Source organism: Papio anubis, chromosome 11, assembly GCF_008728515.1.
Source record: "Papio anubis isolate 15944 chromosome 11, Panubis1.0, whole genome shotgun sequence".
Classification (NCBI taxonomy): domain Eukaryota; kingdom Metazoa; phylum Chordata; class Mammalia; order Primates; family Cercopithecidae; genus Papio; species Papio anubis.
In genome coordinates, this window is record NC_044986.1 from 59798045 (window position 1) to 59814903 (window position 16859).

General features: G+C 37.6%; 1 protein-coding gene across 3 annotated transcripts in view; it reads left to right on the plus strand.

Moving 5' to 3' along the window:
• Positions 1–15733, plus strand: part of REEP3 (receptor accessory protein 3) — a 105870-nt gene extending 90137 nt beyond the window's left edge. For all 3 annotated transcript variants that reach the window (XM_003903894.3, XM_009214855.4, XM_009214853.4), the window contains 3 exons: positions 807–954; positions 10503–10648; positions 12027–15733. In XM_003903894.3, the coding sequence (XP_003903943.1) occupies positions 807–954; positions 10503–10648; positions 12027–12083 (351 nt within the window). In that variant the 3' untranslated portion in view covers positions 12084–15733. The remainder of the gene's footprint in view (positions 1–806; positions 955–10502; positions 10649–12026) is intronic.
• The last annotated feature ends 1126 nt before the right edge of the window (positions 15734–16859 follow it).

Here is a 16859-nt window from a genome sequence, read left to right on the forward strand (position 1 = left end):
CCAGACTGGGCAACAGAGTGAGACTCTGTCTCTAAATAAATAAATAAATATTAATTAATTAATTAATTAAAAGTTGCGCTAAATCTTAAAGTTTAAGCCCCAAAGTGCTAGTTTTAGGAGACAGCAACATTATGGATGCTGTTTACTCTGAGGGTAAGCCCATCATACATCTTTTTACATTTTAAAATTAAATATGATGCTGAAATGTTTGGGGTGAAATGTACTGATGTCTACAAGTTACTTTGAAATGCATGAAAAAATAAAATGAATTCATGGATGGATAGATGGTAGATATGTGAGAAAGGAGATACCGCAAAATGTAAACAATATTGGGTGTTCATTGTACAATTCTTTCAGCTTTTCTGAAGTTCTCTTAATAAAATGTTCAGGGGGCCGGGCGCGGTGGCTCAAGCCTGTAATCCCAGCACTTTGGGAGGCCGAGACGGGCGGATCACAAGGTCAGGAGATCGAGACCATCCTGGCTAACCCGGTGAAACCCCGTCTCTACTAAAAAATAGAAAAAACTAGCTGGGCGAGGTGGCGGGCGCCTGTAGTCCCAGCTACTCGGGAGGCTGAGGCAGGAGAATGGCATAAACCCGGGAGGCGGAGCTTGCAGTGAGCTGAGATCTGGCCACTGCACTCCAGCCTGGGTGACAGATCGAGACTCCGTCTCAAAAAAAAAAAAATAAAAAAAAATAAAAAAATAAATAAATAAATAAATAAATGTTCAGGGATAGTTAAATGTAAGCATACTAAATATTTTTAAAGTATTTTTTTCTTGGATCTATCACTTCTGTATTAAATAGAGCCAAGGAGCAATAACTGAACGTTTAAGAAGCTTCAGTATGCATGATTTAACAGCTATCCAAGGTGATGAGCCTGTGGGACAAAGACCATACCAACCTCTACCAGAAGCAAAAAAGAAAAGTAAACCAGCCCCCGGTGAATCAGCAGGTGTGCTTGTTTGTTTTAATATATGGTTCTTTTACATGGACACAGGGAGGGGAACAACACACACTGGGGCCTGTCAGGGGGTGGGGGACAAGGAGAGGAGGGAGAGCATTAGGACAAATACCTAATGCATGCGGGGCTTAAAACCTGGATGATGGGTTGATGGGTGCAGCAAACCACCATGGCACATGTATACCTATGTAACAAACCTGCACATTCTGCACATGGATCCTGGAACTTACAGTAAAATTATATATAAAGTGTATATATATATATGATTCTTCCATAATTGGGCTTGTAGATACTAAAATGATACATGATAACTATCTGAATTTAGGTAGAAAAAAATTTACTTCTAAGCTTATGTTTTTTACTTTTACATTTAATCATAGTTCTTTTCCTCTGAATTTTTTCTAAATTAGTACTTGCTAGGCCAGGCGCAGTGGCTCAGGCTGGGTGCAGTGGCTCACACCATAAATCCCAGCATTTTGGGAGGCTGAGACGGGTGGATCATGAGGTTAGGAGTTCAAGACCAGCCTGGCTAACATGATGAAACTCAGTCTCTACTAACAATACAAAAAAAATTAGCCGGGCATGGTGGCACATGCCTGTAATCCCAGCTACTTGGGAGGCTGAGGCAGGAGAATTGCTTGAACCCTGGAGGTGGAGGTTGCAGTGAGCTGAGATGGTGCCACTGCACTCCAGCCTGGGCAACAGAGTGAGACTTTGTCTCAGGAAAAAAAAAAAAAAAAGATTAGTACTTGCCTTTTGCTGATTCTGGAGATCATCTACCTAACAAAGTAGGCTTTTTTGCTGCCATTAATTTTTAGAAGCTGTAGGTGTGGTTACCAATACCTTCTTACCACCAGCACTAGTTCTAACCTGTAATAAATACTCTTTCTACTCAAACTGTGCACTGACATCTAAGGAGTTTTATAGTTGAACACTCTTTACTGTAAGTGCTGTGGACAAATAAGGATATTGACTCACAGATTAAAAGTTTTAAGCACGTGATAAAAGATGACTCAATTTAAAAATAAGATTACTCCCATGGAAAATGTGTTGAAATTACATATTCTAGTTCAAGAGCTAACTTGTAGGCATATTCTAGTATAAATTATGAACATGTCATAGTTAATATATTCTAAAACTTTAAGAAACTATCATGATCTTAGAAACATACATATAAATTAGACACGGTTCCTTAGTCATTTTATCACATATAATAAGAAAGTTTGAATTCAAAGGCAAGGCTGAGAACTAAGATTTTCAAGACATTCCTTATTAATGTGTTAAGTCCATAAGGTACAGGGCTATTTGACTTTTTATTTAAAAAAGAAGTTTTCTTTTGAGAGAGATTGAAAATCATCTTTAAAACCAATTTGAAAAATTTAAAAAAAAAAAAACTGTTCCTCCTTAAAAAGGAAAAATACCTCTGCAAAAACAATTTTTTTTTTATTAGCCGAGCATGGTGGTACTCACCCAGCTACTTGGGAGGTAGATGGGAAAATCACTTGAGCCCAGAAGTCGAGGCTACAGTGAGCCATGATCACAGCACTGCACTCCAGACTAGGTGACAGAGCAAGACCCTTTCTCAGGAAAAAAGAAAAAATAATGAGCTTTCTTCCAAAAATGAATACCTTTACAAAGTTTTGACTATTATCTAAGAGGTAGTGATCAAGCATTGGCCATTGATTAAGGTAGCAATGCCTTTGAGAGCAAGGAACCATCAGTCTTATTAGTACATTAATAATGTAAAAGTAGTTCCTAATGTAGACATTTCCTTTTTTTATTTTTTTTGTTTTTGTTTTTGTTGTTTATATATTTTGAAATAGGATCTCACTCTGTCACTCAGGCTGGAGTGCAGTGGTACAATCTCTACTCACTGCAGCTTTGACTTCCCAGGTTCAAGTGAGCCTGTCTCAGCCTCCCAGGAAGCTGGGACTACAGGTATGCACCACCATTCCCTGCTAATTTTTCCATTTTTTGTAGAGACGGGGCTTCACCATGTTACCCAGACTGGCCTCAAACTCCTGGGCTCAAGCAGTCTGCATGTCTCGGCCTCTCAGAGTGCTGGGTGGGATTGCAGGCATGTGCCACACCACCTGGCCTTGGCATTTCTTAATATGCATTTGAAATTAGGTGGTCAGGCACAGTGGCTCACACCTGTAATGCCAGAGCTTTGGGAGGCCAAGGTGGGTGGATTCCCTGAGGTTAGGCGTTCGAGACCAGCCTGGCCAACATGGCGAAACCCTGTCTCCACCAAAAATACAAAAATTAGCCAGATGTGGTTGTGTATGCCTGGAGTCCCAGCTATCCGGGAGGCTGAGGCAGGAGAATTGCTTGAACCCAGGAGACAGAGGTTGCTATGAGCTGAGATCACGCCACTGCACTCCAGCCTGAGTGACAGACACTCTACCTCAAAAAAAAAAAAAAAATAGGTATATTGATTTTGATTATGGAATCTGCTGTATGTATTATATTTTCCTGATTTAGACCAGGTATCTTAGACCAGAGTCCTTTTTTAGCAGTTTATTCATAATCATACCCAAGGATTGGCTAAGAATTATGTTCTAATTAGGTAAATAAAAACAGGTTTATAAATGTGAAAATTCATAATACTATTTTTATGGTGCTCACCTTTTTTTTTTTTTTTTTTTTTTTTTTTTTTTTGAGATGGAATCTATCTCTGTCACTCAGGCTGGTGTGCAGTGGCATGATCTCGACTCACTGCAACCTCCGCCTCCCAGGTTCATGAGATTCTCCTGCCTTAGCCTCCTGAGTATCTGGGATTATAGGTGTGCGCCACCACGCCTGGTTAATTTTTATATTTTTAGTAGAGACGGGGTTTCACCATGTTGGTCAGGCTGGTCTCGAACTCCTGACCTTGTGATCCGCCCACTTCAGCTTCCCAAAGTGCTGGGATTACGGGCATGAGCCATCGCACCCGGCCACCTACCAAATTTTATATCTATGACTAAAACATTTTAAAATAATTGACTTGCTGTTTAGTTCTTAAATTTCAAATCATGAATTTAAATAAGTTTTATAAAAATATGAAGTATGTGGTAGCAGTATGAGAAAGATACTTGTTCAATTATGAAAGGTACTTGTTCAGAGTTATAAACTCTGCGCAGTTTCCAATTTTTCTACAGAATGGTATATATTCTGAGCCTTTCTTCCCTAAGGAAACACTTTCATCAAAACTTTCTCTCTTGACCATATTTTTAACAAAGCAGTATGGTTCTAGGACCGGAATAGGTGAAGAGAAGTTAATAATAGATCGTCTAGATAGACACAAACCCAGGTGTACATGGAAATCTATCAAATGAGAATGACAATCTTTCAAATTAGTGGAGGAAAGACAGATTGTTTAATAAGTTATACTGGGATAACTGTTAGACTGCTAGAAGATGGAGTAGAGAATGAAGTTATATCTCTGCCTCAAATCTTAGATCAAAATAAATTCTTAAAAGATTAAGATTTAAGGCCGGGCGCGGTGGCTCAAGCCTGTAATCCCAGCACTTTGGGAGGCCGAGACGGGCGGATCACGAGGTCAGAAGATCGAGACCATACTGGCGAATACGGTGAAACCCTGTCTCTACTAAAAAATACAAAAAACTAGCCGGGCGCGGTGGCGGGCGCCTGTAGTCCCAACTACTCGGGAGGCTGAGGCAGGAGAATGGCGTGAACCCGGGAGGCGGAGCTTGCAGTGAGCTGAGATCCGGCCACTGCACTCCAGCCTGGGCGGCAGAGCAAGACTCCGTCTCAAAAAAAAAAAAAAAAAGATTAAGATTTAAGTATAAAAAAATTAAACTATGTAGTAGGAAGTCCCTGTGAATTTTTTTATAATCTTAAGATAGATAAAATTTCTTAAGCATGATATCAAAACCAGAAACCATAATAGAATAGTTTTTAAGATTTTCCTACATAAAAAGTATATAAAATTATAATATGGGGGGAAAACATAAAAATGACACACTACAAACTGTCAGAAGTATTCCCATCATATGTTACAGGCAAAGAGTTCAGATTCAACAATCCAGTAACCCTCACAAACCAATTATTGTCAATGCTACCAAAGAATACAATTGGTCAAGAAATATATGAAAGAGATTCTCAGCCTCAGATAATCAAAAAATAGTAATAATAATAATTTTCATTTGCCAGATTGGCAAAAAAAAAAAAAAAAAATGTTTTTAATTAACAGTGCTCTGTGTTGGGAACTGTTTCAGTTATCTAGTTATCTATTGCTGCATAATAAGCCACCCCAAAACAGCAGCTTGAAACAATCATGGTCATTTATCTTGCCCACAGATCTGGGGGTGACTTGACTTGGCAAAGCAGTTCTTGCTCAGGGTCTCCTGCAGCTGTGGTCTGACAGCAGCTGGGCTAGAGTTATAATCTCAAAGAGAGCTCACACATCTGCTGTCTGAGCTGAAAAGAGTCAAGCAGCTGCTGGCTAGAATGGTTGGAGCCTCTCAGCCATCTCCCTCTATGTTCTCTCCATGTGGTCTCTAAGGGTGGTTGGATTTCTTACCTGGCAGCTGAAGCCTCCCAGGCCAGTGTGCCGAGAGAAACTTGCAGAAGTCCTAGAAGCAGCATCACTTCCGTCACATGTTTTGTGGCGATTTGTTGAGGCAAGTACAAAGGCCTCTGAAATGTTAAGGGAAGGGAAGAGGAATGTCAGAGAATCTGTAGACATGTTTTAAAACCACTACAGCAAGCCTGTTGAGAAACACTCTTAGGCACTTTTTATGAGTTTAAAATGGAATAATCCTTTTGGATGACAATCTGGCAGTAATCATCATAATTTATTCCCTTTAGCTCAGCAAGAAACTTTTAAGAATATGTCATAAGGAAATAATCAGACAAGTGTTCAAATATGCATGTACAACAATGTTCATCTCGTTGTTTATAATGAACGAAATGCCTAGGGGAAATGATTAAGCAAAAGGTGGTTTATTAGCTGTGAAACATAACAATGTCAATCTACACTTAATGATATGAAAACATATCCAGATTGTAGGGAAAAAACAATAATAAGTAGATGATGAAATGGATTAATATACCTAATTTGTTTAATGTATATACATAAGAGAAAGTTTGGAAGGGTATTACTAAAATGGTAACAGTGTTTAGCCCTGAGTAGTGAGCTTTTTCGTTTGTTGTTGTTTTTTAAATTAACCTATTAATCTTAAAATCAGAAGTAAATCAGCCGTACTCTCCTTTAAAAAAAATAAGTTATTCATTTTCAGGTTTTAAGTTAAACAGAAAATGTATTTTTTTTTTAAATATATTAATGGAGATGGGATCTCAGTATGTTGCCCAAGCTGGTCTCAGACTCCTCAGTTCAAGTGATCTTCCCACCTCTACTTCCCAAAGTGCTAGGATTACAGGCATGAGTCACCAAGCCCAGCCAGAAAATGTATATTTTAATGAAAATATTTGACTTGATTCTAGTGTCTCCACTCTCTTCGATTCAAGGATTGGTTAATAAATTGCTAAATTAAACTTCTTTTTTTTTTTTCCTGAGGTGGAGTCTCACTCTGTCGCCCAGGCTGGAGTGCAGTGGTGCGATCTCAGCTCACTGCAGCCTCCACCTCCCAGGTTCAAGCGATTCTCTGCCCCAGCCTCCCGAGTAGCTGGGATTACAGGCACGTGCCATCACACCCAGCTAATTTTTGTATTTTTAAGTAGAGATGGGGTTTTGCCATATTGGCCAGGCTAGTCTCAAACTACTGGCCTCAAGTCATCCACCCGCCTCAGCCTCCCAAAGTGCTGGGATTACAGGCGTGAGCCACCGCACCTGGCCTAAACTTGTTAATTTCATTTCCCAATAAATTCTAATTTTGGCTCCTTGCTCTGTCCTCACTCTCTGTGGACTCTGTCATTTCTGACCTGCTATACTAAGTAACCTCCCCAGTTAGGCTCCCTGCCCTCAGCCTTATCCATTTCTGATTCATTTTCCAAAGTGCAAGAAGAATATTTTACACAGCCCAAGTCTAATCATGTTACTCTTCTGCTTAAAACATTTCAGTACTTTCCCCGAGCCTCCAGAGGCTTCGCTGCTCTCTGATGAAGTCCAAACTAGATAGCATGGTATATTAACTCCCCAGCCTTGTTCTCCTACTCCATCGAGTGCTAGTCATACAGAATCATGACTCTCTGAGGATTTAGCTTAGCCACCACCTCCTACGAGGCCTTCTCTCATAACCCACCCTTTCCAACCCACCCCATGCTGATTACATTCTCTTACTGTATGTCCCCCCAGCACCTTATCATTAGCTTATAGCATTTATTACAGTATCATAATGCCCATTGCATTCTGTTTCCCCTATTGGACCCTAAATTTTTTGAGGGTAGAAAAAGACAGCTATGTCTTTTTCATCTTTGTATCCTCATAATTCAGTACACTGCCTTATTCATAATATAATTTTAAAAATACTTGGAGTAATGAATCGATCCATCACTTTTCCTGAAGCTGTAATTAGAAAGCTAATAAGATTTTTTTTTAGCCGGAATTAGGAAAAAAGAAAAAAAGAAGATGTATAATCAGCCTTTGAACGAAATTCCAATTCCTAATCATACAAAATAAGAGGCAATTAAAATAGCAAGGACTGTGTTTGTTGAACTGTGCTCTTATGCTACATTTGTGGCCTTAGAGAAATTGTTTATCACAGTTACTTCCTTTCTGACTTTTTCCTTGATTCCTCATTCTGTTTTACCATATTGGGATCAGGAATACTATATAAGCAACATCAATAGAAAAAAAAAAACTCTAGAAATGACAACCTAAACTTTAAACCTCGTTTGTTTTTCTCAATTATAAAATGAACATTTTTTAAAAATAAGAATTTTGCAAGTAAAAAAAGAAAAAATGAAAAAATTTAGAAACACCTAAAAGCTCACTTCCATGAGATATAATCGTTTCATTTATGTTTTTCCTTTGTTTGTTTCTATATGTACATTTTTTTTCCACACTTAATATTATTTCAGGAGCTTTTTCCCAGGACCACTGACCCATCCCCTTTCTGGTCACACTGGCCTCCTTGCAGTTCTTCTAAGCAATCCCCAAGCCCTAGCTACTCTCCTCAGTGCCTCTGTGCATGCTGTCTCTTCTACCCAGAACACACACACTTCCTTGGACCAGCGCAAGAAAACAGAGGATCTTGGCCTAAATAATGACTGATTCCACTTCCAAATCTCCTCTGACTTCTAGCCTAGAAGTCTAAGAGCATAAAATTATACTTGACTAATATACAATTCAAGTTGCTTATTATGAGGGTAACAAGCTTATTCATGACTCTTTGTAGTTTTCTTAGTGATTCTCAAATTATTCATGTCTTAGAAGAGCAGACCAATAAACATGTATTCAATTTTTTTAAATATGTATATTTTTTGAAACAGGCTATAATGCAGTGGCATGATCACAGCTCACTGCAGCCTTGACTCCCCAGGCTCAGGTGATCCTCCCACCTCAGCCTTTGGAGTAGCTAGGACTACAGGTGCACAACACCATGCCCAGCTAATTTTTGTATTTTTTCACCATGTTGCCCAGGCTGAAGAACTCCTAAGCTTAAGCGATCCGCCTGACTTCCCAAAGTGCTGGCATTACAGGCATGAGCCACCACCAAGCCCAGCCCAGTTTTATTTTTTATCACATGCATGGAATCTATCCCATGCCTTCTCCTGAGCCTGGAAATCCTTCTCCTTTTTTTTTTTTTTTTTTTTTTTTTTTTGTGGAGACGAAGTCTTGCTCTGTCACCCAAGCTGGAGTGCAGTGACACAATCTCCATTCACTGCAACCTCCACTTCCTGGGCTCAAGTGATTCTTCTGCCTCAGCCTCCCAAGTAGCTGGGATTACAGGCTCCTGCCACCACACCCAGCTAATTTCTGTATTTTTAATAGACTCGGGTGTTTCACCATGTTGGCCAGGCTGATCTCTAATTCCTGACCTCAGGTGATCTGCCCACCTTGGCCTCCCAAAGTGCTGGAATTACAGGTGTGAGCCACTGCACCTGGCTGGAAGTCCTTCCACTTTCTCCTCACCTGAAGATTTAAGTATTTATGCTCCTTATCTTTGTTAAAGGAGAATTTATAACTTCATGGAGATTTCTTTTCTTTTCTTTTTTTTTTTTTTTTTGAGATGGAGACTCGCTCTGTCATCCAGACTGGAGTGCAGTGGCGCGATCTCAGCTCACTGCAAACTCTGCCTCCCGGATTCACGCCATTATCCTGCCTCAGCCTCCCGAGCAGCTGGGACTACAGCAGCCTGCTACCACGCCTGGCTAATTTTTTTGTATTTTTAGTAGAGGTGTGATTTCACCATGTTAGCCAGGATGGTCTCGATCTCCTGACCTCATGATCTGCCCGCCTTGGCCTCCCAAAGTACTGGGATTGCAGGCGTGAGCCACCGCGCTTGGCCACGTCATGGGGATTTCTAATCTCACCCCTTTCTTTATAACCTACTTAGTACTCTGGTTGCCTGAGACTTGGGCCCCTGTCTTGCTGTCTCCAGCATCCTCAGGCGGTGGTTCTCAAAGTATAGACCAGAGACCATGAGCACAAGCATTACCTGGGAACTTGTCAGAAATGCAGATTCTCAGCCCCACCTCAAATCTGCTGAATCAGAAGTTCTGGGGATGTCAGAACTTGTATTAACAGGTTCTCTAGGTACTCTAGCGTGCTCAAGTTTGAGAACCTTAGCTTGAGGGTTGAAAGAGTTTTTGTCCTTGAGGCCAAGCCTCAAGATGCTCTCATACTTCCTGACAATAACCATCCTGACTGTGTGGATGTTTGCATATTGGGCCGTAGTAAGTCTTTATAGCTACACATAACAGCCTTCTAGCATACTCGCATGATCTCTCATTGCTCTGCCTGATTCTATTTTGTTTGACTAATATCTGTCACATAGTCTGTGGTACTTCTAATTACTGCAGCCTACCTGGCTGAGTTTTTTCTCAACAACTGCAACAGCAGCTAACATCCTCATCCTCATCACCTGCCCCTGGTGACCTTATTTTGCCCAAAGTTCTAGCCCCCTGGGGTCTTCCTCAACACCTTAAGTAAACCCTACCATTCCCAGTCTTGACAAAAGATGACACATAGAAGGGAAAAGCCTTAATTCCTAATTCAAGGCAAAAGTGCAAATGACAGACTAAAACACAAATGCTTGGGTTGAATTCATGAAGAGGAGAAAAGGTGGGAAGAGACTTTTTCCTCTACATCTATTTATAGTCTCGAACTTTTTAACAAGATGATGTGTTACCTACTCAAAAATAAATTATTTTATAATTATTTTTAAAAATGCATAGTAAAAATAAGAATGATCAGGGAAATTTTCCTGGAGGAAATGAGTTATGAGTTTCACCTGGAATAGTGCAAGAGGCAAAGCTTAATGATAAAGGGTATGCAGCACATTCCAGATGCAAAAAGAGTAACTGGGGGAAATGCAAACCATACAAAGAACTGTACACAGATGGGGCAAAGAGCCAGCACTGACTGGTGTCCTTTTACCAAAACATGCTGTTTTTGACAACTTGTTTAGGTTATGGAATTCCACTGAAAGATGGAGATGAGAAAACAGATGAGGAAGCAGACGGGCCATATTCAGATGATGAGATGTTAACACACAAAGGACTTCGAAGATCACAAAGCATGAAATCTGTGAAAACCACCAAAGGCCGCAAAGAGGTTAGTTAAGTGTAGAGCTGTTTTCCTAATGATTAAACGATTTCTCTGCTGCATTATCATTTAGAGTATTAATGATCCATAAATGAAGGATTGGAATGGTAGAACAGCAGTTGGATGATTTTTTTTTTTTTTTAACTTTTTTGGGGATAGAGCTTTTTTGCTCTGTCAACCAAATTGGAGTGCAGTGTGGCGTAATCACAGTTTACTGCAGCCTCAAATTCCTGGGCTCAAGCAGTCCTCCCACCTCAGTCTCCCAAGTAGCTGGAACTACAGGCACACGCCACCACACCTGGCTGATTTTTTCATTGTTTGTAGATGGGGTTTCACCATGTTGCCCAGGCTGGTCTCCAACACCTGGCCTCAAGTAATCCTCTCGCTTCTGCCTCTCGAAGTGCTGGGATTCCAGGCGTGAGCCATCTCACCCGGCCAGCAGTTTATTTTATTTATTTATTTTTTTTAATTTATTTATTTATTTATTTATTTTGAGACAGAGTCTTGCTCTGTCGCCCAGGCTGGAGTGCAGTGTCCCGATCTCAGCTCACTGCAAGCTCCGCCTCCTGGGTTTACGCCATTCTCCTGCCTCAGCCTCCCGAGTAGCTGGGACTACAGGCGCCCGCCACCTCGCCCGGCAACTTTTTTGTATTTTTTAGTAAAGACGGGGGTTCACCGTGGTAGCCAGGATGGTCTCAATCTTCTGACCTCGTGATCCGCCTGTCTCGGCCTCCCAAAGGGCTGGGATTACAGGCTTGAGCCACTGCGCCCAGCCTATATTTAAAATTCTTTATTCAGATCGATGTTTCAGGATATCAGGGAATTTTGAAAATAGTAAGCTCTTGATCTTCCGCTATAAGTAGAAAATGGCATTCTCATTTAGCAAATCACATAGTTCAACTACCCAGTCCCAGAACTATGCATAAACAAAGAAAGCAACGAACAAAATTAACCACACAGTTTTGCTTTCAACTAATGCTACATGAAGATTAAATAGTGAACAGTTAACCATAATAACATACTGTCTTTGTACCGAGAAAGCAGTGGAGAACTGCGAATGGCCTCTGATCATTATAATCAATGTTCATTGACATTGTACTAAGCAAAACATAAATAATAGGATTAATGTTTTTATGTTACATTAGTGTTTTTATGTTATTAGTAATAATAATCTGTAACATATATCTAAATAGTGCCAACTACATTTTTATGAGCTGATAAGTAGTGCTGTCTTATACTCATTTATTAGGATAATTTATTCTTTATATCAAAAAGGTAAAAAAATCACTATGAACTATTAAATCTGATGTAATTTTTAAAGTAATCACCTAATTCTTTTTTTTTTTTTTTGATCTAATTCTTAACAATAAAACATTTCTCTCTTCAGGTACGGTACGGGTCACTGAAATATAAAGTGAAGAAGCGACCACAAGTGTATTTTTAGTCATCTACACTTCAAATATCCTAAGACAGATTATGCTAAATACATCGACTTCATCTTCTAACATGATATATTCAGGATTTACACATTAAAATGATTATTTAAATTGTGGCAGTGATGGGATTTACTTTCATGAATTTAAATCGTTTTTATTTCTTTAACAATTGCTTCCAAATATTGACTACTAAAGGCAGTTCTGCAAGATGTACTAATATGTATATTAGAAATTATAGAAAATCATGTTGTCCATTTTCAAATTCATCAACAGCATAGAGTGCCTGAGATATAAGATGAAACACAAATCCACAGTATACTTGAAAGGAGTCTTTTTATGGTTCAGGATAAATCAGCCTTTGTGATGTACTGTGTTTACTTCCTTTTGTGTTATATCTGGTAATTAAATAGGCCCCAGATCCAGCAGTGACATAATAAGGACATAATGTAAGATAATAAAGTATGTTTTATATATTCTTTAAATTTTTACTTGTATAATACTTTCTAGTTTTTCCACCATCAGCTGAAAGTTTTTGAAACAAATATTTGAAAACCAGGTATCCACACATAGCACTTTTATTCCTGACTAGTTTTGCACACTTGAAAATTGTTTACTTATTTTACAACTGTTTTACTGATGCTATCTTTATTGTTGTTTGCCGTATTCTGACATGTCAAATCTATGCCTTGAATTATATCATCTGTTTTCCTGTGGGTTTCATTTGTTAAATTCATTGGATTTTAATAATATAAAAGCATACCTAATTGTTCAGTTTTAACTATTTTTAATTATCTTCTTAACAAATAAGAAGTTACTTTAATTAACCTATATTTAGCTATACAGAGTAGTTGAATTTAACATGTTTTTGTCAACACCAATTATGTTTTCAGCTTTTAAAAATGGTAGCTTTTGTGAAATAGAATCAGTGACCAGTATAGCACTTATATCCCTTCTAACTCATGCAATTTTTCTCAGCGAGTCCATTCACAAGCTTGGCATTGATATGTGCTGCTAGTTTATAAATTGGCTTTGACGAAAATCATTTGAATCTCTTCTGGCTGAGATAATTTGCCAATGCAAAATACAGTTGTCATTAATTCTACACATTAAAAATTATTAGAAACATATTACTTCTTAACTGTAAATCTCAAAGAGATTTTGAGTTATCGAACTCTTAAGGCTTTTTTAGCTTGAACTGATAACTATGCATTATGAACCCTAAGTCAATATATTTTTGGTGGTAGTGATCGATAATCAAATTTGTACTTATTATGCTTGTTCAGGTAATTTACTTGACTGTTCTATTTGTTTGTCCAAAAGATAAAATGATGAGAGAGATTTGAGAGATCTTTGATCTGTCTCCCTTTTAAGAAATGAAGCCAGCTGGTAATGTATATTCAGGACCTCCTCAGAGTATTGGCCAAGAATATAATGTTTACACAGGAGTACCTTGGTATAATGCATACATTGTCTCATGATAATAGTCATAAAATATTTTATGGATAATTTCACATTCTTCATATATAGCAATAAGTAAAATTAATTCAGTTTTTTTTCCCCCAAAGTTTAATTCTGAATAACTCTATCTACTTTACCCTAACTAATTTTTAGCCTCTTCGTTTCTGGAAGGACTCTAATTTGTATTCCAAATTCCTATGAATCCTAATTGTAAATTCTCTGAAGAGAGTTTTATTTATATGACCTGGTACTAGACTTCTTAATATAACTGTTACACTCTCCTTGTGTTTCCTACTCAGAGGCAGTATCATCTGAAGTTTCCTAATAAGGTCATGTGAGTCAAGAACTTTATCTGTGGGAGCTGATTTGCACCTTTTTTTTTTTTTTTGAGACGGAGTCTCGCTCTGTCGCCCAGGCTGGAGTACAGTGGCACGATCTTGGCTCACTGCAACCTCCGCCTCCCGGGTTTACGCCATTCTCCTGCCTCAGCCGCCCGAGTAGCTGGGACTATAGGCATGTGCTACCACGCCCAGCTAATTTTTGTCTTTTTCGTAGAGAGGGAGTTTAACCATGTTGCCCAGGATGGTCTCCATCTCTTGACCTCGTGATCTGCCCGCCTCGGCCTCCCAAAGTGCTGGGATTACAGGCGTGAGCCACCACACCCAGCCATTTTATCTCTTTAAAGTCTAGTCTCAGTATTAAACCTATTCTTTAGTAAACTCATATTACTGTTCTAAACTGAAGAAATTATTTATTCCTCTGTACTTCTAGACTCAAAATGCTTTATCAAAGATAGTCTCAAAGAGGAAGTACAAGTCCTGGTTAACTGTACTCTTTCACATTCACAGTGCTTCCTCTGATATCCTTCCTCACATCATTATACAGTTAATATCATTTTACTCTTCTTTCTCTTTTACATTTCTTAAATTTTGGTTCTTTTCCCTTACATGTGTTTTAGCGGGCCCTTTTCTTCGAACTTTATCTAATTAGCCTATACATTTTTGTGTATTTTAAGATAGAACAGATCTTTTTTTGTTTCTCCTTTTAAGTCTATTGGTTTTTAAAGAGGTAAATGTATCCATAGACCACAGTGCCTTGCTTTTTCCTCTGCCAGCACATGGAGCACGGGCATTAGATGCACAAATCTATTTAGGGAACTATTTTGGTAGCTGTTTGAGTTTATCCAGAAATTGCAGCTGGTATTTTATTTTGCCGTACATTTACTCAACTTGTCCATTAGTATTTAACTATTTCCAGAGTTTGTTTAGAAGTAAGAATTGACCCATTCTTTAGTTTACCATATTTTTCCTGGTATAAAAAGCCAGAAATAAGCCTTATTGCTAAATAATTAATTATGTAAGCCCACCTAGGTCCTGCATAAGATCCCCCTCACATCACAATATATATATATGTGTGTGTGTGTGTATTTGGCTAAAAAATTATACTGCCAATATTACTGATTATAAATACTTGACTACACTGATTGATGGGACAAAATGATTAAAGTATTTTCAGGGATCGTATTCCATATGTCACCACCAAAGATTTCTACAGTGTTATAAAGTATATAAATATTCCAAATTTCTGTGGTTAAATATTTTTTCTTTTTTTTCCTTTTTTAGAATAACCTAGTCTGTGCTTTACAAAAATGCTTGAACTTTTATGTTGTTAAGAAATATATAATGATATCTTACATTAAGCATGAGTCTAATTTGTATTTTTAATTGGAATGGACTAAATTTTCATTTGATTATCAGGAAAATTAAGGAGTTATATATTTAAAAGCAATTTTCTGTGTTTTCTTTGTAAGTTGACTCATTTGTGAAGCAATTAGGTAAATTTTGAGATCATTGTTATTGTGGTTTGTAGTATATATTTCTTAGTAAATATCACTTAAGATTAAATTTTTCAGAAAGAAAATTATAGCTTTTTTCCCAAAATATTTTTAAGATTTAATCTTTTTGTAGTATGCTACAGATTTAATGTGTATTAACTCTTTTTTAAGCTATTGACCATGACTTAACATTTTGTCTTCTAACACCTTTTAAATCTATGTACATTAATAGTTAAGAGAAAATAAGTTTTCCAATTTTTAATAATCTCTTTGTAAAGGCTATCTCTAAACCTAGTATGTGGGTAATTTTATAGGTGTGTTTTTTGATAACTTTAATATAAAATAAACTCATTTTATTTGTGGCAATTCACGTTTCTTTTTTTATGTCACAGTACATATGAATTGGTATTACTTATTACTATGTGTTGATTAAATATGTGCACACAGGATTACAAATCACAGAGCAAATTATGAAAATCATAAACATTCTGGTATGGTCATCCATAGGATTATGAAAAAGAAATACTGAATTGTTAAATTTGGATGTTAGAAAGGGAAGATAGGAAAAACAATGAGTACAGAAATCCTCACCATCAATTTGGATTGGTTAGCTGTCTCAGGCATAAAATGTGACACAAAATTCAGATTTATGTATCCTGGAAATGTTCTGGGGTTCCATCTGTTTTAAAGTTAGACGTCTGTCTGCCTCACATTTAAGCTTTAGAGAGAAATCCTATGTTTTAAGAAGTTTCTTTGTGTTACTTCATTATGACACATAATATGTGTTAAGGTCTTTCTAGATAGCATTTTAAATGGAATTATTTTCATTTTTATTATGAGGTATATACTTGTAATGTTCTAAAGAGGTTACAAATATAAATAAAAATTCAAAAGAACACAATATATGAACAGCATTTTTTTTTCAGTGGTTTAGTCTCCCTTTAAATCGTTCACTGTTCTTAAAAAAGAGATTCACAAAACAAACATCATGTCAGAGGCTGATGAATTATTCCCTGGGAAAACATATTACCCCTTTACCTACCCATCAGTATTTTAGTCTTAAAACACTCTCCTTATGGTCTGTCTTTGGTAATGTTTTTTAAACTGCTTTTTATAAGGGAATGCTTTGAACTGAAATTTTAAAGCACAGGATTGATAATTGTTAGTGTAAATTACTAAAGGACCGTGCTCAACAAAAGCAGGAAAGTCAACCATGTGTACTCTGTTTACCTTACAATCCCAGATTAAGAGAGAAAAAGGCAAGCATGTTATTTTGCCGTTATGTGCAAATCAAATCAGCATCTATTTTTTTTAATTCAGAAATATCCATTGATTACCTATTTCTTATGAGAGCACTGTTAGGTTTCTGCACAATGCTTATATCCAAGTAAAGTAGCATAGAATTAATTTAAGGGAAATAATTCTTGCTGTTAATAAAATGAATTCACCATTACCAACCAAATCAATGTTTGGATTATTTGAGTAGTATTTG